This window comes from Lipotes vexillifer, unplaced genomic scaffold (assembly GCF_000442215.2).
Source record: "Lipotes vexillifer unplaced genomic scaffold, Lipotes_vexillifer_v1.1 scaffold606, whole genome shotgun sequence".
Lineage (NCBI taxonomy): Eukaryota > Metazoa > Chordata > Mammalia > Artiodactyla > Lipotidae > Lipotes > Lipotes vexillifer.
Window position 1 is genome coordinate 2,474,003 of NW_006780574.1, and position 25,092 is coordinate 2,499,094.

At 39.0% G+C, this 25,092-nt stretch overlaps 1 protein-coding gene across 1 annotated transcript in view; it reads left to right on the forward strand.

Annotated features, from left to right (window-relative positions):
* The window catches only part of NXPH2 (neurexophilin 2), a 110,247-nt gene extending 89,326 nt beyond the window's left edge, over positions 1-20,921 (forward strand). The window contains exon 2 of the mRNA XM_007453721.1: positions 19,662-20,921. Within this exon, the coding sequence (XP_007453783.1) occupies positions 19,662-20,405 (744 nt within the window). The 3' untranslated portion in view covers positions 20,406-20,921. The remainder of the gene's footprint in view (positions 1-19,661) is intronic.
* The last annotated feature ends 4,171 nt before the right edge of the window (positions 20,922-25,092 follow it).

Genomic DNA, 25,092 nt, shown 5'->3' on the forward strand with positions numbered 1-25,092 from the left:
GTTGTTTCATTTTAACTGAAGGATACGGGACAGAATTGTTAGAGCAATCCAGTTATATAAGCTATATATATATGCAACATAAATGATGCCTTAGACCACGTTTCATTATTGGTTCTATAATTGTTCAGCTATAGTGGGATCTGCAGGCCACCTCTATGTTGTATAGCAGTGGTCACTTTGGGGGTCCTTGGCTTGAACTAATACTACCCCAGTGAAATAATTAATGTATTCTATCAGCAACAGTACTATAAACAAATCTATTAAACAAACCAGTTATTCTTCCAAACTGGCACTTAGCAATGATTGTCACTGTGAAAAAACATTAATAAATGCTTCCAGGATATCCAGTGGGGGCAAGCCAGCTGCCTTTAAAAGTATTTGTACAAATCTGTATCAATTTATCTCTAGTAGCATATGCCAGTCCTGTTATCATGGAAAAGCCAATCCTCCCAGCTTGGTATAAATTCACAAGTTTGGAGCACTCAGCTCATTCTGCCTGATCCTGGAAAGTCATAATTATTTTTCCTTGATGGACTACATATTTTTAATGTACTATAAAATAGTTAAGGGTATGGCCTTCCTTGTTAATGGAAGGCGATCTATTCAATCTATGCATGGTGCTTTATTTCTATTATTGCAAGCATTTCACAGAAAATCAGTATGGGCTATAAATATTTTATATTCAGTGTAAACAACAAAAACTGAAAACATCCACTTGAGGTATAGATGCTATGATTACAGGAAAAAAATCGGTTTTTTTTTTTTTTTTTTGCGGTATGCGGGCCTCTCGCTGTTGTGGCCTCTCCCATTGCGGAGCACAGGCTCCGGACGCACAGGCTCAGCGCCCATGCGCCACGGGCCCAGCCGCTCTGCGGCATGTGGGATCTTCCCACACCGGGGCACGAACCTGTGTCCCCTGCATCGGCAGGCGGACTCCCAACCACTGCGCCACCAGGGAAGTCCGGTTGTTTTGTTTTATCTTTTATTCATTTATTTATTTTCTTCAACATCTTTATTGGAGTATAATTGTGTTACATTGTGTTAGTTTCTGCTGTATAACAAAGTAAATCAGCTATACGTATAAATACACCCCCATTACCCTCCCTCTTGCATCTCCTTCCCACCCTCCCTATCCCACCCCTCTAGGAGGTCACAAAGCACCCAGTAATCTCCCTGTGCTATGCGGCTGCTTCCCACTAGCTATCTGTTTTACGTTTGGTAGTGTATATAAGTCCATGCCACTCTCTCACTTCATCCCAGCTTACCCTTTCCCCTCCCTGTGTCCTCAAGTCCATTCTGTACATCAGCATTTTTATTCCTGTCCTGCCCTTAGGTTCTTCAAAACCATTTTTTTTTTAGATTTCAAATATATGTGTTAGCATATGGTATGTCTTTTTCTCTTTCTGACTTACTTCACTCTGTATGACAAACTCTACGTCCATCCACCTCACTACAAATAACTCACTTTCATTTCATTATATGGCTGAGTAACATTCCATTGTATAAATGTGCCACATCTTTATCCATTCATCTATTGATGGACACTTAGGTTGCATCCATATCTTGGCTATTGTAAATAGTGCTGCAATGAACATTGTGGTACATGACTCTTTTTGAATTATGGTTTTCTCAGGGTATATGCCCAGTAGTGGGATTGCTGGGTCGTATGGTAGTTCTATTTTTCCTTTTTTAAGGAACCTCCATAGTGTTATCCATAGTGGCTGTATCAATTTACATTCCCACCAACTGTTCAAGAGGGTTCCCTTTTCTCCACACCCTCTCCAGCACTGATTGTTTGTACATTTTTTAGTGATGGCCATTCTGACCTGTGTAAGCTGATACATCACTGTACTTTTGATTTGCATTTCTCTAATGATTAGTGATGTTGAGCATCCTTTCATGTGTTTGTTGGCAATCTGTATATATTCTTTGGAGAGATTTCTATTAAGGTCTTCTGCCCATTTTTAGATTGGGTTGTTTGTTTTTTTGATATTGAGCTGCATGAGCTGCTTGTATATTTGGAACATTAATCCTTTGTCAGTTGCTTCATTTGCAAATATTTTCTCCCATTCTGAGGGTTGTCTTTTCATCTTGTTTATGGTTTTCTTTGCTGTGCAAAAGCTTTTAAGTTTCATTAGGTCCCATTGGTTTATTTTTGTTTCTATTTCCATTTCTCTAGAGGTGGGTCAAAAAGGATATTGCTGTGATTTACATCATAGAGTGTTCTGCCTATGTTTTCCTCTAAGAGTTTTATAGTGTCTGGCCTTACATTTAGGACTTTAATCCATTTTGAGTTTATTTTTTGTGTACGGTATGAGGGAGTGTTCTAATTTCATTCTTTTACATGTAACTGTCCAGTTTTCCCAGCACCACTTATTAAGAGGCTGTCTTTTCTCCATTGTATATTCTTTCCTCCTTTATCAAAGATAAGGTGACCATATGTGTGTGGGATTATCTCTGGGCTTTCTATCTTGTTCCATTGATCTATATTTCTGTTTTTGAGCCAGTACCATATTGGCTTGCTTACTGTAGCTTTGTAGTATAGTCTGAAGTAAGGGAGTCTAATTTCTCCAGCTCCGCTTTGTTCCCTCAAGACTGCTTTGGCTATTCGGGGTGTTTTGTGTCTCCATACACATTTTAATACTTTTTGTTCTAGTTCTGTAAAAAATGCTATTGGTAATTTGATAGGGATTGCATTGAATCTGTAGATTGCTTTGGGTAGTATAGTCATTTTCACAATATTGATTCTTCCAATCCAAGAACATGGTATATATCTCCATCTGTTGGTATCATCTTTAATTTCTTTCATCAGTGTCTTATAGTTTTCTGCATACAGGTCTTTTGTCTCGCTAGGTAGGTTTATTAATAGTATTTTATTCTTTTTGCTGCAATGGTAAATGGAACTGTTTCCTTAATTTCTCTTTCAGATTTTTCATCATTAGTGTATAAGAATGCAAGAGATTTCTGTGCATTAATTTTGTATCCTGCAACTTTACTGAATTCATTGATTAGCTCTAGTAGTTTTCTGGTGGCATCGTTAGGATTCTCTATGTATAGTATCATGTCATCTGCAAACAGTGACAGCTCTACTTCTTCTTTTCCAATTTGGATCCCTTTAATTTCTCTTTCTTCTCTGATTGCCATGGCTAGGACTTCCAAAACTATGTTGAATAATAGTGGTGAGAGTGGACATCCTTGTCTTGTTCCTGATCTTAGAGGAATGCTTTCAGTTTTTCACCATTGAGAATGACATTTGCTGTGGGTTTGTCATACATGGCCCTTATTATGTTCAGGTAGGTTCCCTCTATGTCCACTTTCTGGAGAGTTTTTATCATAAATGGGTGTTGAATTTTGTCAAAAGCTTTTTCTGCATCTATTGAGATGATCATACGGTTTTTATTCTTCAATTTGTTAATATGGTGTATCACATTGATTGATTTGCATATATTGAAGAATGTTTGCATCCCTGGGATAAATCCCACTTGATCATGGTGTCTGATCCTTTTAATGTGTTGTTGGATTCTGTTTGCTAGTATCTTGTTGAGGATTTTTTCATCTATATTCATCAGTAATATTGGTCTGTAATTTTCTTTTTTTGTAGTATCTTTGTCTGGTTTTGGTATCAGGGTGATGGTGGCCTCATAGAATGAGTTTGGGAGTGTTCCTTCCTCTGCAATTTTTTGGAAGAGTTTGAGAAGGGTGGGTGTTAGCTCTTCTCTGAATGTTTGATAGAATTCACCTGTGAAGCCATCTGGTCCTGGACTTTTGTCTCTTGGAAGATTTTTTTTTTTTTTTTTCCTTGCGTTATGCGGGCCTCTCACTGTTGTGGCCTCTCCCATTTGCGGAGCACAGGCTCCGGACGCGCAGGCTCAGTGGCCATGGCTCACGGGCCCAGCCGCTCCGCGGCATGTGGGATCTTCCCGAAACGGGGCACGAACCCGCGTCTCCTGCATCGGCAGGCGGACTCTCAAGCACTGCGCCACCAGGGAAGCCCTCTTGGAAGATTTTTAATCACAGTTTCAATTTTATTACTTGTGATTGGTCTGTTCATGTTTTCTATTTCTTTCTGGTTCAGTCTTGGAAGGTTATACCTTTCTAAGAATTTGTCCATTTCTTCCAGATTGTCCATTTTATTGGCATAGAGTTGCTTGTAGTAGTCTCCTAGGATGCTTTGTATTTCTGCGGTGTCTGTTGAAACTTCTCCTTTTCCATTTTTATTTTTATTGATTTGAGTCCCCTTCTTCTTTTTCTTGATGAGTCTGGCTAATGGTTTATCAATTTTGTTTATCTTCTCAAAGAACAAGCTTTTAGTTTAATTGATCTTTGCTATTGTTTTCTTTGTATCTATTTCATTTATTTCTACTCTGATCTTTATGATTTCTTTCCTTCTGCCAACGTTCGGTTTTGTTTGTTCTTCATTCTCTAGTTCCCTTAGGTGTTAGGTTGAATTGTTTATTTGAGATTTTTCTTGTTTCTTGAGGTAGGCTTGTATAGCTATAAACTTCCCTCTTAGAAGTGCTTTTCCTGCATCCCATAGGTTTTGGATCGTCGTGTTTTCATTGTCTTTTTTCTCTAGGTATTTTTTGATTTCCTCTTTGATTTCTTCAGTGATCTCTTGGTTATTTAGTAATGTATTGTTTAGCCTCCATTCGTTTGTGTTGTTTACATTTTTTTCCCTGTAATTCATTTCTAATCTCATAGTGTTGTGTTCAGAAAAGATGCTTGATATGATTTCAGTTTTCTTAAATTTACTTAGGCTTGATTTGTGACCTAAGATGTGATCTATCCTGGAGAATGTTCCATGAGCAGTTGAGGAGAAAGTGTAATCTGCTGTTTTTGGATGGAATGTCCTATGAATATCAATTAAATCTATCTGGTCTATTGTGTCATTTAAAGCTTCTGTTTCCTTATTTATTTTCATTTTGGATGATCTGTCCATTGGTGTAAGTGAGGTGTTAAAGTCCCCCACTATTATTGTGCTACTGTCGATTTCCTCTTTTAGAGCTGTTAGCAGTTGCCTTATGTATTGAGGTGCTCCTATGTTGGGTGCATATATATTTATAATTGTTATATCTTCTTCTTGGATCAATCCCTTGATCATTATGTAGTGTCCTTCCTTGTCTCTTGTAACATTCTTTATTTTAAAGTGTATTTATTTCTGATATGAGTATTGCTACTCCAGCTTTCTTGTGATTTCCATTTGCATGGAATATCGTTTTCCATCCCCTCACTTTCAGTCTGTATGTGTCCCTAGGTCTGAACTGGGTCTCTTGTTGACAGCATATATATGGGTCTTGTTTTTATGTCCGTTCAACAAGCCTGGTTCTTTTGGTTGGAGCATTTAATCCATTCGTGTTTAAGGTAATTATCAATATGTATGTTCCTGTTACCATTTTCTTAATTGTTTGGGGTTTGTTTTAGTAGGTCCTTTTCTTCTCTTGTATTTCCCACTTCGAGAAGTTTCTTTAGCATTTGTTGTGGAGCTAGTTTGGTGGTGCTGAATTATCTTAGCTTTTGCTTGTCTGTAAAGCTTTTGATTTCTCTATCGAATCTGAATGAGATTCTTGCCAGGTAGAGTAATCTTGGTTGTAGGTTCTTCCTTTCCATCATTTTATCATGCCACTCCCTTCTGGCTTGTAGAGTTTATGCTGAGAAACTAGCTGTTAACCTTATGGGTTAACAGCTGCGAGTTGCCTTGTATGTTATTTGTCGTTTTTCCTTTGCTGCTTTCAGTAATTTTTCTTTGTCTTTAATTTGTCCCAAGTTTATTACTATGTGTCTCAGCATGTTTCTCCTTGGGTTTATACTGTATGGGACTCTCTGCGCTTCCTGGACTTGGGTGCCTATTTCCTTTCTCATGTTAAGGAAGTTTTCGACTGTAATCTCTTCCAATATTTTTCTCAGGTCCTTTCTCTCTCTCTTCTCCTTCTGGGACCCCTATAATGCAAATGTTGTTGCATTTAATGTTGTCCCAGAGGTCTCTTAGGCTGTCTTCATTTCTTTTCATTCATTTTTCTTTATTCTGTTCCACAGCAGTGAATTCCACCATTCTGTCTTCCAGGTCACTTATCCATTCTTCTGCCTCAGTTATTCTGCTATTGATTCCTTCTAGTATAGTTTTCATTTCAGTTATTGTATTGTTCATCTCTGTTGTATTGTTCTTTAATTCTTCTAGGTCTTTGTTAAACATTTCTTGCATCTTCTCAATCTTTGCCTCCATTCTTTTTCCAAGGTCCTGGATCATCTTCACTATCATTATTCTGAATTCTTTTTCTGGAAGTTTGCCTATCTCCACTTCATTTAGTTGTTTTTCTGGGTGTTTATCTTGTTTCTTCATCTGGTATATAGCCCTCTGCCTTTTCATCTTGTCTATGTTTCTGTGAATGTGGTTTTTGTTCCACAGGCTGCAGGATTGTAGTTCTTGCTTCTGCTGTCTGTCCTCTGTCCTCAATTCTTTTCATTCTTTTTTCTTGATTATGCTCTGCAGTAGTTATTTCCACTATTTTATCTTCCAGCTCACTTATCCATTCTTCTGCCTCAGTTATTCTGCTATTAATTCCTTTTAGAGAATTTTTAATTTCATTGATTATGTTGTTCATCATTGGTTGTTTGCTCTATAGTTCTTCAATTTCCCTATTAAAAGTTTCTTGTATTTTCTCCATTGTATTTCCAAGATTTTGGATCATCTTTACTATCATTACTCTGAATTTTTTTTCAGGTAGACTGCCTATTTCCCTTCATTTGTTAGGTCTGGTGGGTTTTTACCTTGCTCCTTCATCTGCTGTGTGTTTGTCTGTCTTCCCATTTTGCTTAACTTACTGTGTTTGGGGTCTCCTTTTCACAGGCTGCAGGTTCACAGTTCCCACTGTTTTTGGTGTCTGCCCCCAGTTGGTAAGGTTGGTTCAGTGGGTTGTATAGGCTTCGTAGTGGAGGGGACTGGTGCCTGTGTTCTGGTGGATGAGGCTGGATCTTGTCCTTCTGGTGGGCAGGACCAAGTCCAGTGGTGTGTTTTGATGTGTCTGTGAACTTATTATGATTTTACACAGCCTGTCTGATAATCAGTGGGTTTGTGTTCCTGTCTTGCTAGTTGTTTGGCATAAATTGCCCAACACTGGAGCTTGCTGGTCATTGGGTGGAGCTGGGTCTTAACGTTGAGACAGAGATCTCTGGGAGAGCTCTGACTGGTTGATATTACATGGGGCCGTGAGGTCTCTGGTGTTCCAGTGTCCTGAACTCTGTTCTCCCACCTCAGAGGCTCAGGCCTGACACCTGGCCGGAGCACCAAGACCCTGTCAGCCACATGGTTTAGAAGAAAAGGGAGAGAAGAAAAAGAACGAGAGGAAGAAAAAATTGTTTTTAATTAAATAAAATAAAGTTATTAAAATAAAAAGTTAAAAAATATATTATTAAAAAATAAAAGTAATAAAAGAAAAGAGAGCAACCAAACCAATAAACAAATCCACCAATGACAACAAGTACTAAAATCTAAACGAAAACAAACATATAAATCAGAAACTAGTCAGTCACATACAGCAAACCCCAAGTCTATAGTTGGTCCCAAAGTCCACCGCCTCAATTTTGGGTTGAGTCATTGTCTATTCAGGTATTCCACAGATGCAGGGTACATCTGGCCGGAGCGACCCTGTCAGCCACATGGTTTAGAAGAAAAGGGAGAGAAGAAAAAGAACGAGAGGAAGAAAAAATTGTTTTTAATTAAATAAAATAAAGTTATTAAAATAAAAAGTTAAAAAATATATTATTAAAAAATAAAAGTAATAAAAGAAAAGAGAGCAACCAAACCAATAAACAAATCCACCAATGACAACAAGTACTAAAATCTAAACGAAAACAAACATATAAATCAGAAACTAGTCAGTCACATACAGCAAACCCCAAGTCTATAGTTGGTCCCAAAGTCCACCGCCTCAATTTTGGGTTGAGTCATTGTCTATTCAGGTATTCCACAGATGCAGGGTACATCACATTGATTGTGGAGATTTAATCCGCTGCTCCTGAGGCTGCTGGGAGCGATTTCCCTTTCTCTTCATTGTTCCCACAGCTCCTGGGGTTCAGCTTTGGATTTGGCACCGCCTCTGCACATAGGTCGCCCTCTGGCATCTGTTCTTTTCCCAGACAGGAGGGGGTTAAAGGAGCGGCTGTTTAGGGGGCTCTGGCTTACTCAGGCCGTGGGGGAGGGAGGGGTATGGATGCGGGGCGAGCCTGCGGCAGCAGAGGCCAACATAACACTACAACAGCCTGAGGCACGCCGTGTGTTCTCCCCCCAGATGTTGTCCCTGGATCCCTGGCAGTGGCGGGCTGCACAGGCTCCCGGGCTGCACAGGCTCCCGGGAGGGGAGGTGTGGGGAGTGACCTGTGCTTGCACACAAGCGTCTTGGTGGCTGCAGCAGCAGCCTTAGCGTCTCATGCCCGTCTCTGCGGTCCGCACTGATAGCCTCAGCTCGCGCCCGTTTCTGAAGCTCCTTTAAGCGGCGCTCTTAATCCCCTCTCCTCGCGCACCAGGAAACAGGCCAGAAAAAGTGTCTTTCCTCTTCGGCAGCTCCAGACTTTTTTCCGGACCCCCTCCTGGCTAGCTGTGGCGCACTAGCCCCCTTCAGTCTGTGTTCACACAGCCAACCCCAGTCCTCTCCCTGGGATCCAACCTCCGAAGCCTGAGCCTCAGCTCCCAGCCCCGGCCCGTCCCGGCGGGTGAGCAGACAAGTCTCTCGGGCTGGTGAGTGCCGGTCGGCCCCGATCCTCTGTGCGGGAATCTCCCCGCTTTGCCCTCCGCACCCCTGTCGCTGCGCTCTCCTCCGCGACTCCAAAGCTCCCCGCTCCGCCTCCCGCAGTCTCCGCCCAAGAAGGGGCTTCCTAGGGTGTGGAAACCTTTCCTCCTTCACAGCTCCCTCCCACTGGTGCAGGTCCCGTCCCTATTCTTTTGTATCTGTTTTTTCTTTTGCCCTACCCAGGTACGTGGGGACTTTCTTGCCTTTTGGGAGGTCTGAGGTCTTCTGCTAACGTTCAGTAGGTGTTCTGTAGGAGTTGTTCCACGTGTAGATGTATTTCTGATGTATTTGTGGTGAGAAAGGTGATCTCCATGTCTTACTCCTCCATCATCTTGAAAGTCCTCTCTACCTTTCATTTAGAGCATTCATCAGTTCTTGTGAAAATCGTAGACATTAGTCAGATTTGTTGCCTATTAGCATATCTTCACACACCTATAAACATAAAGACAAACCTACATTATTTCAAAATGTTGTTATTTACCCAGAACATACTTGGTTCATTATCAAGAAGCATTAATATATATTGTAATAATTATATAGGATAATAGAAAAGTGTTACACCACAGTTATGGCAAAGGTCTGACTGTCCTAGAACCCAAAAAATAACTATTGTTACCTTCAACAGCTCTTAGGAGGTTTAAGGGTGAAACACAAAGCCTGCTAAGGTTGCCACCCCCAAGCACAAGACCTCCAAGTAAGGAATTTAGCACTGACTGAAACTTTGAGACTATTTATTGTTAAAAGAAATAGACATGTACTTTAAATTATAAGATAAATAAGGTCTGAGCATCTAACGTATAGCATGGTGACTGTAATTGATAATACTGTATTGTATAATTGAAATTTACTAAGAACCTTTTCTTAAGGATTCTCACCAAAAAAAAGAAAAGAAAAAAGGTAGCTATGTGATGGGATGGATGTGTTACTTAAATTACTTGATGGTAGGAATCCTCTCACAATGTAAGCATGTATGAAATCATCATATTGTACAGTTTAAATATATTACTATTTCATTTGTCAATTATACTTCAATAAAGTTGGAAAAGAAAATTAAAAATGAGTGTTTCACTAGGAAAAATATAACTGTTGTCTTACATTGTTATTACACTCTCATTAATAATTATAAACAGGGCTTCCCTGGTGGCGCAGTGGTTGAGAGTCCGCCTGCCGATGCAGGGGACACGGGTTTGTGCCCCAGTCCGGGAAGATCCCACATGCCGCGGAGCGGCTGGGCCCATGAGCCATGGCCGCTGAGCCTGCGCGTCCGGAACCTGTGCTCCGCAACGGGAGAGGCCACAACAGTGAGAGGCCCATGTACCACAAAAATAATAATAATTATTATAATTATAATTATAAACAAATCAATATACGATTTGGAACAAGATGAAAAGAAATATAAATACCAAGATTGATTCATTTTCTTGTCACTGATTCATTCATTTTCAACAATCAACTAGTATATCTTGGGTTTCATTTCTCTATAAAGAATAAAGATACTAATTTCTCAATTCTGTTCACCCCCTGCCCGTTGCCTCCTTTTATTAGGACTAGTGCTCCCTGCCTGATATATCTCTCTGTTCATAGATAGATGATAGATAGATAGATAGATAGATAGATAGATAGATATAGACATATATACACATATTTCCAGGCCCTTATGACAACTATTCATCAGTGGGATGTTATTTATGATTATATATGTAATGTTCCTTTTCCCTAATCTTCTGCAAATCGCATGAAGACAGGCACTGCATCTGCCCTGTTTAGCAGTGTGTTCCCAGTACCCAGAGCACAGATGCTGAACCTGGAAGGCATTTGATAGATACATGTTGAATCAGTGATTTAAAATGAATAAATTCAAAAGGTACATGCACCCCAATGTTCACTGCCGGACTATTTATAATAGCCAAGACATTGCAACAACCTAAATGTCCATCAACAGATGAATGGATAAAGAAGATGTGGTACATATATGCAATGGTATACTACTCAGGCATAAAAAAATGAAATAATGCCATTTGCAGCAACATAGATGGGCCTAGATATTACCACACTAAGTGAAGTCAGACAGAGAAAGACAAATATCATATGATATCGCTTACATGTGGAATCTAAAATATGACACAAATGAACTTATTTACAAAACAGACACAGACTCACAAACATAGAAAACAAACTTATGGTTACCAAAGAGGAACAGGGAGAGGGATAAATTAAGAGCTTGGGGTTAACAGATATACACGACTATATGTAAAATAGATAAACAACAAGGTCTTACTGTATAGTACAGGGGACCATATTCAATATCTTGTAATGAACCTATAATGGAAAAGAATCTGAAAAATAATATGTATATATATGGATATGTGTATGTATGTGTGTGTATATATATATATATATATATATATATATATATATATATATAACTGAATCACTTTGTTGTATACCTGAAACTAACACAGTATTTTAAATCAACTATAATTTAATTTTTTTAAAAAAGAAAATAGTGCTTCCCTGGTGTCGCAGTGGTTGAGAGTCCGCCTGCCGATGCAGGGGACACGGGTTTGTGCCCCAGTCCGGGAAGATCCCACATGCCGCGGAGCGGCTGGGCCCGTGAGCCATGGCTGCTGAGCCTGTGCGTCCGGAGCCTGTGCTCCGCAGCGGGAGAGGCCACAACAGTGAGAGGCCCGCGTACTGCAAAAAAAAAAAAAGAAAGAAAGAAAATAAATGAACACATGCATTTGTGACCAAGGTTCCCGGCCTCCCCACTTCTTCCCTGAACTACAGAACTCACCTCCTTACAGGTGTTCCTGCCCCTGGACCCACCTCACTCTAGCTCATTTCCTACCTCAGAGCCTCCTTCGTCTCCTTGAAGTGCAACTCCAACCTTTCCTTTTCACCATTTAACTTTTGAGAAGACCAGGCTCAGGAGGCACATGGCTTGCACAAGATGATGGGACCTAAGTGACAGTACCAGTGTTCCATCCCAGGGCTCCTGACTCCCACTCCTTCCAGGAAATCAAAGCATTACTGTTTCCATTGCTTGCTTTTTCCTGCTTTGGTTTTAACCTATTCTGATTGAGTTCATCGCCTCTGCTTCTTTCATTCATTCCTTCACTCTTAGAACAATCTTTTACTTACGGAAGTTCAGCCACTGGAGGATGTGCCAACAGATCCTTTTCTGCAATGCACAGACTTGATTGGGACACTCCACTTTTTCTCTCAGTCCAATAATTTGCAAGTGCTATGTGGGAATACCGTAGCACTCATAGGATTGCAGGCAAAGATAAAAATCAGTGGAGCCATAAACTTACTCCTGCAAAAATAAAGTGGGAATATTTCTAAATTGTTTGAGTTTTCCCACTCTCTTAATCAAGGTGTGTTAAGTTCATCCAGTCTCTTGAGCTGTATTTCGAGGCAGTGAGCTTGAAGAGCTATGCTTCAACTACTTAGGAAATTTAAGCATCTCCTTCAACTTCCTGGTGCTGTGTAAGTGAAGAGTCGAGAGGGGCTAAATAAACGTGTCAATTAGCATTGCTAAACCCCAGACTGGACAGCAAGGCTGGTCTTGATATTTCATCCACAGGTGTTTCTTCAAATAATAAATAAAAAATAATACCTGTTAGGATAGAGCTACTTGAACTGATAATGGCATGCTATACATTGAATGGAATTTGAACCCCAGAAGCTCACATTTTAAATGCCCTTCATTTCCTTTCTGTTACTCATGGGTGTAGACAAATCTCCTCCCCCTCTTCTTCCCCTGCCCCCCACAGTTTAGGACCCATCCCCACATGCAGCGACAGGGAAGAAGCAAAGCTATCACAGTGAGGGACACATAGAAGATGGTTATCCCATAATTACGGCAAAGGTTTGACTGTCTCAGATGCCAAGGGAAAGCAAGTAGTGGTCATGGTCCTGCAGCACCCAGCTTACTATGAATGTAGAACTCTGCTTTGTGAGGCTCTCTTTCCTTAGCTCCATTCCCCTTGGTAAACAGACCTGCAAAGAAAGCCCCACATAAATGTTGATACTGACTCATTGGATGTATAGAGTCAAGTACGATGGAGCTCCAAAACTGAGAAAAGGGACATTTGAATCTAATATGTTAGGCAAGTAATTCCAACTCCATGTGAGATATTTATAGACTAAGCTCTTCTTTACTGAACTATCGATTAACAAAATGGGCCCCATTTTTAAGAAATAAATACTAAATAAAATAGCAATAATAATAACTGATGATGACAGACATACTTATAGCACATAAGAGTGCCAGAATAATTTATGAATAGTGTAGGATTTCCTAAACAACTCTGACGTTATTTGAGATAATTCAGTGATGTGGTCAAGGGTTATAAATTGAAATGCTTGAGAGTTCCTGACATTTAAAAAAAAATCAATCCTAAACCAAGTGCCACTGAATTAAATGTAAATTAAACTAAGCTTATGATAACAAAAATGTACAAGCCTTGTGAAAATTCTGAAAGCAAAACTTAAAAAAAAAAATCTTCCCTACCTAAGCCAGAGATTAACATCAACAGTGATTAAGTCATGCTGCTAGCATGTACCCTTGAGATGAAGTGATGAAAACGGCATCTTACTTCTGTATTCTTCCTCCCCAAGGCCCAGTCTAATCATGAGAAAAACATCAGACAAACTCTAATTGAAAGGCATTCTACAAAATGCCTAACCAGTGCTCTCTGAAACATTCAAGGTCATCAAAAACAAGGAACGACCAAGAAATGGTCACAGCCAAGACAAGCCTAAAAATTCATGATGACCAAATGTCATGTGGGACCCTAGATGGCATCCTGGAGCAGAGAAAGGACATTAAGGAAAAACTAAGGAAATCTGAATAAAGTATTAGTTAATAATAAGGTATAAGCATTGGATCATTAGTTGTGACGAGTGTAATATGTAAGATGTTAACAATATAGGAAACTGGGTACAGGGTATTTGGTAACTCTTTGTACCACACAACTTTTATGTAAACTAAAACTATTCTAAAATAAAATGTTTATTGAAAAATACATAACAAATATAGTTTAAAAAAGATCTTCTGGTATAGTATTTGCAAAGGGAGATGCTTTTTAGTTTATAAATTATTTCCATAATTCGTGACAGTTCTCACATCTGCTACTATAAAATTCATTGCACCCTCTCTGCCTCTTGGAAAAAAATGCATTTAATTATCAGTGAAATTCAACTCCAGCCTGTTATGATGAATGATTTGAACCTGTCAGCTCCTTTTCCCCCCTAAAAACAAAAGAACTGAAATGAAATACAGTCTTCTTCCTCTATTTCCTTCCTTCCACCTGCTTCATTTAATTGATGAAGGTTTGAGGTTTTATTAATCTTTTTGAGCTCCTCTCTAAGATGCAGAAAAAGCTAATATGATATCATTGTATCTAGCTAATGTGTGTGCTTTGTGAAATTGATACACCCTGCCAAGACATAAATTACTTAAGCTTTGATAAATGTGTTGAAATCAGGGAATGTTCAAACAGATAAAGCACAGCAATTCCTCTTTTTCTCCCTTTTTTTAAACTCCATTTTGTGCATGCCGTTAAATGTTTTTTCATTATTATTGTAATATGGTGGGACAAAAGATAGCAGTGATACTGATATTAGCATAGGAAGCCCCAGCAAGTACAAAAGTAATGGGGGATACAGCCTTGTGTTTTGCAGATAACATCTAACAACCTTGCCTTGGACAGAGTGGTTTGCCAACAGGCTCAGAACCACCTACGGTCCTCTCCCAGCAGGCTGTATCACCGAAATTGTCTATATAGGAATGAGGGCACCTGCCAGACACATTGTACTTTCAGATCATTTGCTGACTCATTTCATAGGTTGGAATAAAAGATCCACAAACACATTTTGTTGGCAAAAAGAGCTCACCTGTCCCTGTGATATGGATATGACTCAGATGTCAGCGAGACTGGAAACACGAGGAAGCATTTCACTGATGCTCTGGGGTTGAGAAGGTCAATTTCTACTCGTTAATGTATCATATGGCACTGAACAAGTTGCTTGATTAACCACTAATCAGTTTCCTGGAGACTGGAGAATCCATATAATCCTTTGAAAACAATTCTCAGAGAGGAGGCATGGGACTACACTTTGGACCATGCAAGAGCCCGCAGTCACTGAATGCCTTTTGCAAGAGATTGGGCTCAGTAATTTCTATCCATTCTTTTTCTTTTTATTGGCTGCGTCAGGCCTTAGATGCAGCACGTGGGATCTTTGTTGAGGCCTGCAGAATCTTTCCTTGCAGCACGGGCTCTGTAGTTTGCGGCACGCGGGCTCTCTCATTGAGGCATGCAAGCTCAGTAGTTGTGGCACGAGGGCTTAGTTAGTTGCCCCGCATGATGTGGGATCCTAGTTCCCCAACCAGGGATAGAACCCGCATCCCCTGCAGTGGAAGGCAGATTCTTTACCACTGGACCACCAGGGAAGTCTCCATCCATTCTTTTATTTAGTCCTTACAATCAGCCGGCAAAGGACATAAAGGTGAGAAAATTTGGGCTCACATCAAATACTTCAAGCTAAGGGGGTAATGAGGTCATCAGGCACCAAACCCTATGCTTTTCCCACCATGCTGCTTTCATATTGGGAGTTTATGGATGAGTGCAGGCAGGGTTGTGGTTGATCCAAACCCCAGTCATCCCTGGTTAGGTCTTTTGAGGTGAAGCGTGAGCCCTGGGGAATTTGGTCTCACAACTGTCTTTGTAGACCTGTTTAGGAGAGGGTGCCCTCTCAGCAGTGATGCATGCCTTTAAGAAAATGTTCCAGGGAGAAGGCTGAACAAGTTACACCAAAGGGAGAGGAAGCTGGGAGAGGAGGTACAATTGTTGGCTTTTTAAGACAACTAGAAATATATTTACCCTTTTAATTATACTCATCTACCAATACATCATCATCCAAAGGTTTTTTTAAATTTGGGTTTAGATTTGGAAATCAGTACTTGTAAGAACCGTCCATGCATTTTAGAGTAAAAAACAGATGAAGTTATACACAGCTTTTCTCACCTTGTTTAATGTTATCAAAGCAAGTGACAAATGTGATGGTCTAGGGCAAAGCAAAAAAACTAAAAGATAGATCCATCTACTTTTTTTGTCTAAGGAACTGTCAGTGACTGTTTTTCATTGGAACAGAGAACAATTACAGATCTGTACTTAATAGTTAAATTTGATTATTTTTATATAGGCCAACCTTAAAATCAAGGGCTCCTTGAGCAGGTTTGAGCCTGAAGAGTATTGTGTTAGAATATATTTTTTAGGAATCAAATTTCATTTTAAATTCTCATCTGGAGAATCTTTTCTGAAGAATTGAAGAGCCTTTCTTTTTTTTTTTTTTTTTTTTTTTTTCCCGGTATGCAGGCCTCTCACTGTTGCGGCCCCTCCTGTTGCAGAGCACAGGCTCCGGACACACAGGCTCAGCGGCTATGGCTCACGGGCCCAGCCGCTCCACGGCATGTGGGATCTTCCTGGACTGGGGCACGAACTCGTGTCCCCTGCATCAGCAGGCGGACTCTCAACCACTGTGCCACCAGGGAAGCCCTGAAGAGCCTTTCTAAAAGCAAATAATCATATCTAATGTATCTGTTTGATAAGCTTAGGTTTTTTTTTTTTTTACACTCATATTTCTTTAGGATGAGTCACATATGTTTGGGTCAAGTTGCTACACCATGTTACTACAAAGAAAATCTTCAGTTTTTTTAAAAGTCAATAAATGACTTTTTGGGTAATTATTATTGACTAATCTCAGAACCATCACATCAGAAGCCCAAGAGATAAGAGAAGGATTTCATAATGTCTATCTCATAAGGGGGCCTATCATGTATTCTGAAATATGCTAATACCAGTTAACTTGAGATTCTACATGATTGAAGACTTCTTGTTGAACAATGGGTTCAATGTTGGTAGGTTTTCAATGACAGAAAAGGAAGGAGAAAAATAAGGCAAAGGACTAAATCAAGAAAAATGATCCAGGCAGAAAAACCTCAGGAAAATGTGTAATGTAAAACAAACATTTTAATAAAAAAAAAGAGCATGTTTCTCCTGGTAGTGAAGAGTGTTGTCATACTTGTAAGTGAAAAAATATTTTTGAACAGAAAATGGATCTTAATTCTGCTAATAAAGTATTCATCAGGAGCATGGTGTGTAAAAGTAAGAATTAACATTTGGGGGATTTTTTTGAAAAAGCAAACTAAAGGGAAATTTACCCTATGAGAGAGAGAAAGGAAGGCAGGAGTGAGGGAAGAAGTGAGGAAGTTGTACAAATAGGGGAGTTGAGATCAGGAAGTAAAGGAGAAGCTTGAGTACCAGTGATTCTCAGGAACGGTAGTTGTGACTGTCAGCAATGACCAAGCAAGGCACATCTCGTGAAATACAGGCAAAAAAATAGATAATAGACAGCAAGAATCATAATCGGAGAGAAGAGAAATTGGACCTTGATCAGCAAGGGGTTTCTTATCTACCCATGTGTCCTTGAATGTCTCCCCGGAGAGAGAACAGGACAAGTCACTTGGACCAGGTTGCATCAGTTCCCAGGAAACTCAAGTCATATCTGGAGCCTGTACTGACCTTCATGAGCTGTATGACCAGTTGATCTGAATGAGGTTTTGTGCACATTATAACTAAGAGTGTTCAAAGACAGAAAGCTAGTTACAGTATCAGAAATACCCAGAGTATTTTGAGCCAGAAATCCTGAGCAATGATACCTCTTTTCCTGGTGAATATGCCAGCCCTTTAACGCCAGGAGAGAGAAAGAAGCATCGCCTCAGGATGTGTAAGCCCCTAAGAAGAGGTAGTATGGATTTAGGTTTCCAAAACAGTAAGAACATGCAGCATGCAGTTTGACAAACCTCCGTAATTTAAGTAAAGAGAAAAGAATTTCTAAAAATACCAGACCTGAGTGGGGGAAAGCCTTCGGGAAATTAATCAAAGGGACCAATACATTATTATGTGCTCCCTCCCCACCAAAACAAAAAAAGGAAAAATCTACACATATATTTAAGTCCTTGGACTCCTCCTCTAAAGTGTTTGGGTACAAGCTATAGATGAAAACACTTCTCACAAAACTCTATTAGAACTTAAAACTTTTATGAATATATAAAATGTAACCTCATATTATTAAACTCTACCATGTAGTCAGGTGCAATATTAATAATTAAAGCATTTTTTTTTCAAAATTATATTGAAAGCAATAATTTTTGTAACAATCTGAGACTGGTTTTACCAGGTGCTTTGCCAAGTTTGAAATGGTTGGGGAAACTACATAAACACAGCCCCACTTCTTTCTCATCCTTTTCATCTTGCTGACAGTTTTCCAGAGAATCATTACCAGAGTGGTTTGTGCCATTCGAGATAAGAGGCTATCTGTGTTTCCACTAGAAACCTCTATTTTCCAGACTTTATAACTCATCCGTAAATATTCACTCCAGGCAACAGTTTCATATATTATGATTCTGTCCCTCAAAATTCATATTGACTTAGCTAAGTGATTTTTAGAAATCATGAGGACTCTTACACTACAAAAAGAATAAGAAAAATCAAATGCAAATAAAGTGCTATGTTTCAGTGGGTATGATTTGAGTCAAAATACTGTGGAATCCATAAAACATGCACATGACTCTTTCCTGGCAATCCTATCTTTCAGGGTATTATTCAGTTGTAACAAAATTTAATTTATCAACAATAGGTCTATTAATTAATTCAAAATGTACATTTCCAGTTTATTTGTTTCTATAAAGGCAGCTAAATTTGAAATTATATTTTTTCAACTAAAACTTTTGTAGAACTTCCTATTCACAGTACTTTTCGTTACAGAATTTGAAGTCGAATTATATCAGAAGTTATGAAATTATATGACATAAGCTTTGAATACAATAATACCCTTAGTACCTGCAAAAATATTTTAAGAGTCTTATCAATATCTTATATTCAGGTGGTTTCTAGCTCCATGGTAGAAACCTCAGCATTCTAGAGTTGTTTTCTACCTGAAAAAAAAGATCTTACAAATTTAATGTTTTTATGAAATAAGAGACCAAAATATACTATTTCCCCCAGTCTGGGAAGATAGAATTGTAAAGATTAGGGAACAGAGACTAAAACCACATCAACCCATTAAAATGAAATACAATCAACCCTTGATATCCATGGGGGATTGGTTTCAGGATCCCCTTGGATACCAAAATCCAGGGATGTTTAAGTCCCTTACATAAAGTAGTTTAGTATTTGCATGTAACCTATGCACATCCTCCTGTATACTTTAAATCATCTCTAGATTACTTATAATACCTAATACAATGTAAATAGTTGCCAGAGTATGACAAATTCAAGTTTTGCTTTTTGGAAATCTCTGGCTGGGGGCGGGAGTGTTGGAGGGGTTTTCATTTGTTTTTAACTTAATTCAGTGTTGGTCGAATCCACTGGATTCAGGACCTGCAGATACAAAGAGCCAACTGTACTCTCTTCTTGATCTCATCATTTCCATTTTCGTACTCATGGATTTACATTGCTTGGATTAAATGGTCTTCTTGTTACACTGTGGAGCCCAGCTGTGTGTGTGAAATGCTATTTAGCAGGAACTGAAATAAATTACAACAATTAACTTGGTGGGGCTTCCCTGGTGGCGCAGTGGTTGAGAGTCTGCCTGCCGATGCAGGGGACACGGGTTCCCACACATGTGGGAAGATCCCGCATGCCACGGAGCGGCTAGGCCCGTGAGCCATGGCCGCAGAGCCTGCGCGTCCGGAGCCTGTGCTCCACAACGGGAGAGGCCACAACAGTGAGATGCCCACGTACCGCAAAAAAAAAAAAAGGCACTCAAAGCCTAACCTAAAGTGTGTTTCTCTTTCTTCTTTTCGAACAGCTATTTTGTGACAGTAAAAAGGTGGTGCGTGCCACAGAAGGGCTGGATTGGGAAGACAAAGATGCTGCCGGGACACTGGTGGGAAACGTGGTACACTCAAGGATCATCAATCCTCTGCGTCTGTTTGTTAAACAGTCTCCAGTCCCCAAGCCCGGACACTTGGCATACGCGGACAGCTTGGAGAACTTTTGGGATTGGCTGGCCAATATCACGGAGGTTCAGGAGCCCTTGGCAAGAACTAAACGGAGGCCAATAGTGAAAACGGGAAAATTTAAGAAAATGTTTGGATGGGGTGACTTCCATTCCAACATTAAAACTGTTAAGCTCAACCTCCTTATCACGGGGAAAATCGTTGACCATGGAAATGGAACCTTCAGTGTTTATTTCCGACATAATTCCACAGGCCTGGGCAATGTTTCAGTGAGTTTGGTACCCCCCTCCAAAGTGGTGGAATTTGAAGTTTCCCCACAGTCTACCTTGGAGACCAAGGAATCCAAATCTTTCAATTGTCGCATTGAGTATGAAAAAACAGATCGGGCGAAGAAGACTGCCCTGTGCAACTTCGACCCATCCAAGATCTGCTACCAGGAGCAGACTCAGAGCCACGTTTCCTGGTTGTGTTCCAAGCCCTTCAAGGTCATTTGCATCTACATTGCCTTTTACAGTGTTGATTATAAACTTGTGCAAAAGGTCTGTCCTGACTACAATTACCATAGTGAGACTCCATACTTATCTTCTGGCTGAATCTTTCTACAGCCAATAGAAAGAAAGGACAAATATATATTCAATTAGAATGACCAAGAACCAAGCCCAGCTCTTCATGGTAAAGGATCCCTTTTGTTTCTGGCAGTGAACCTTCATTCCCTATAAGGTTTTCAGACTTAAAAGAAAAAGAAACATCTCTAAATGTGAATTGTGTTTGTTTCGATCATAAGTACCTGAATCTAAAGAGTAAAACTGTGTATGAAGCCATCGCTCTCACATAGGATGGCTAAGTCCTCCAGGTATTGTTGTTTCTCTAAGAGTCCATGGTAGCAACATATAACAGGAAAGAACCAACTTATGCATGTGATAAACATTGCTCTTGAAGTGAGCCTGCCTTTGAAGTATGTTTTGGAAGATTACCTTAAAAATAGCAGATTCAGTAAAGCAACTGAAAAGATTGTATTGGGTAGATGAATCACATTTCTGACACTGAATTCTTTTTTTATTGCTGTCTTTTCTCCCACATCTGTGCTGTTACTGATATGAGAGATGAAGGGGTAAAATTTGTTTCAAAACTCATGTGTGAAGTTACAGTGCCACAGTGGAATGAAATACATTATTATCTGAGCTAGAATTGAGTGGAGTGGGATTTAAACACTTAGCCCTGGTTTGGTCACCATCCTCAGGATTCTCATGTGAGTAGTAACATTAGTGTATTAAGAAAGCAAATCTGGGTATATTGTAAGTCAGTTCAACAATAATGATGATCAGGATGTTTTTAGATTGTTTTGTCAAATTCAGTGCTGTGAGGTGGTCAAAAATATCATAAATCTGTATTCACCCTTTAACCTCATTCTATTCACTTGGTAGTATGATTTTTATATACAGGTGTAGAACAACTCTTGACTTGGGAGAAAGTGATTGTTTCCTAGGCTAGAATGGGAAAGAAATTGGAATTGGAAGAAGGAAATTCCGGGATGATATATTCATTATTTCTAGCCTCTTAGATTAAGTTCTCCTTGCATTTAATTATTTACATGAGGGATCAAATTGTGGAAATAAAGAGTATATTTAAACATTGCTAATTATTATTAAGTGTTAATAACCAAGATGCATGATTCACCAGTCTTTTGAGATGACTTCCTAATAATGTTGCTTCACAACCGTGTCCTCCTCATCTTCTCTGAGGGGGTCGACGGTCATCCTGTGTCATAGAACTGGATGGTCTTTGAATTAGCACAGAAAGACAGTCTGGCTGACCAGTGCAAAGGTTTCTAGAACCTGTAAGACTCATGGAATGGTTACTCTTTTTTACGATAGACATTAACTTTTTCCCCCCTTCTTATCTGTAAAATATCAGTTAAAGTAAAACATTAAATTGAGGACTAAAGGAAGACCAGTTCTAACGAACAAAAATGCTTTTACTACATTGTTCAAAAAGCCAGCAGCACTCATCTCTATTTTGCATCTCCATTCCTTTCCTTTTCTTGGTGATATCTGCACAGTGTTTGGTTTTTGTCTTTTGTAAAAATTGTACTAGACTTAGTGTGTGGTAGTACAGGCTTGAAATTTTTGCTCTGAGTTCATCGGGCGCTTTTGTAATTTTGTGGTTGGTGTGAACTATTTTGAGACATCTTTTTATTTTCACCTAGAAACAAGATTAAAATACTATTTATTGTAAAATATGTGGGAACCATCTATGTATATAAACTTAGAATTTTCTGTGTACAGAGAAAGTATGTGTACACATTTCTATGTAAATAAAAAGAATTTGCTAAATCTGTCACATGGCTTCAGGGTTGTTGTTTTTTTTTAAGACTGTTCTTGTTTCTTTTCCTCACAGTGGTTTAGTGTGTGTGTGGGTGCACGCGCGCGCGTGTGTGTGTGTGTGTGTGTGTGTGTGTGTTTTATCAACTGAGCATTAAGATTTTCCATATGTTCATATTAAACAGAACAGCTAGGCTATGGAGATTTTAAAGTAGAGTAAAAGAATAACTCATATAAACCACTTGACACATAGCTTGGCATCTAGTAAGAATTCTGTGTGAGCTGCCATTATGACTGTTATAATTATTATTACAGATCAAATGCGATTTAAAACTATCTGATGTTCAAAAGTTGAGTGGTATAAACATTATATGCATGCAAAGAAATAAAAGCTAAATCAGTCTACACGATTCTTAGATTTTAGCAGTATCTGTGGAATTAAAAAAAAAGAAAGAAAGAAAGTTCCCCAGGCATATTTTTTAATTGGCATAGAAAATATGCCACATATATTTTTTAGTCATAATTTCATTTCAAAGCCTACATAATTGTCATTAGTGGTACTTGGCACAATACAAATCAGATCCCATTTAAACATGCAAATGCACACATTTCCACAAAACCATTTTTGCCTTTGAGTACTGCAGTTGAGGAAAAGGACATTCATGTAAGCTAATTTTATACCCAATCACAAATTGTTCAAAATGTAAAGGAAAAGACCCTTTTAAAAATGAAAATCAAACTAATAGATGAACACCTGAAAACAATATAATGTGTGTCAATTATGCCTCAATAAAAAAATTAATTAAAAAAATAAAAAAGCACTAGTAGAAATTTAATCTTCAAGAAGGTGTTAGTTATCTTCTCAGGATCTCTCTAGGCCAGCTGTTTACGAGAAAGCGAATGAGTTTGAAGACCTTTTCACCCCTCAGCAGAAACAATCTTGTTACTCATCACCACACAGAATCAGAAAAGAGGTCATATTTCCATGACTCTGGACAACGTGATCATACCAGCTACAGGGTCTGTAAAATCTGGGGAAGGGAAATAAGAGAAAAAACCTGTGGACACCATGTAGCACAGCATAATCAGTAAAAAGGAAACAACTTTCTTTCTTCCTACTGCTTGGTGCTTGGAATTTCAACACATTCTCATGATCTAGAATAACAGAGCAAGAGTGACTGTGGTTCTCTGGCGTGGGTACTCATAAGAGAACCTGATTCATATCACATTATATTCTTTAATCTGTATTCTGCAACACTGTTCTTTATAGTGACGCAGATGCTACATGACCCACAATTGCTACACCTTAAACATTCCACAATTGGCTGATTCTTTCTCCATTCAAGACATGGTTCTGCTGAGTAGGAGCTGCCATTAAGTGCAGTCGATACATCAGCAGTACTACCTGTAAGCTTGTTAGAAATACAGAATCTCAGGTCCTACCTCGGACACCCAATTGGAGTTTTCATTTTAACAAGATACCCGTGTGACTTGTATTTACATTAAAGACTGAGAAGTACTTCCTTAGAAACTCTGAATTAGTAAATGGAATTAGTAAATTAGGAATTAAGGATCTACATCTTAAATAAGAACCCTAGGTTGTGCTGGTTCCAATAGGCTTCTGACAATACTTTAAAAAAATGTTGAAGGAAACAAACCCTTTTAAAAATGAAAATTAAACTAACAGGTTGATAACCAAATAAAGAAAGTAATAAACCAACATTAACATATAGAAGAGTAATATTTCAAAGAGAGTACAGCCTATACTATCTTCTGGTTCATCCCTCTCATTTGACAAGACAAGTAAAACCAAGACCCCATCAGAATCAAGGACATGTCCAGTTAGCACGTGACAAAGCCAACTGAAATGCAGGTCTCCTGACTCCTCTTCCCAGGTCTTGTGTTACAGAAGAAAGGTAAATTGAAGCAGATATTCAAAACAAAACAAAATTAATTGCGGTGAGTTTATTACAAGACGTGATCCCGAAGCCAAAATTGAACGTGAAAATGGCTGGAAATGCTCTCTTTCCAAAATCCTCAGGATAGTGATTTCTCTAAGAACACAAAATTTTTTAAACCTAAAACTCTGGAAAAATGAAGTCAGAATAAAACCATTATGTCCAAAGATGAGAGTCCTGGGATGTATTAGAGGTATGATTGGCTAAGAGTTAACAGCAGTTACTACATTTGACAGAATTTTCAACTGATTTTAACACCCGAGAATACATTTTCATAGAAATGGGTAAATTGTGTGGAATGCCTTAATTACCCAAGGGTCCAATTTTACTTCATAAAATAGAGGATGGAGTCATGCATTTTTACTTGCAGTAAAACTATCGTTAACCCCAAGTTAATTAATCAGAACATTCAATGAATGGAAATTTCATGTCTCCAACTGTCAGTGACAAATCACAGACAAAGAAGCTCTTGCTGCAGATTTTTTTTCTTCATAAAAATCTTGTAAAAAATATTCAAGGGTCATTTCGTATTCACCTCATGTCCTACCCCATAACGCGAGGTCTGGAACCCTGGGAATGTATCCCGTTCTGCTTCACTGGTCGTCTTCCCTTTTCATAATGCTGCTCGGCTTCCCCATAAATAGCCCATAATCTCTTCTCAGAAAGAATGAGTTAACTGTGTCCACCAGAGCAATGGGCAAAGTGTCTGGTATGTAGTAGGTACTTAGTCAATATCTGTCACTCGATTTTTTAAAAATCTCCAGTGAAAAAACAGTGATTATTCAAGACCCCCACTACCCACCTGAGTTTCCTTATTTCCAACATGAAGACGTTGCTCCAGCTGAATGTGATACCTGTTCAATGCTAGCTCCCAGAACCACAGAAGCTTAAAAGATGGAAACACTCTAGAATAGGTTTTGTTTATCAGATAAAGAATTGGTGACCTGATGAGGTTCAACAGCCTTTTTTTTTTTTTTTTTTTTTTTTTTTTTTTTTTTTTT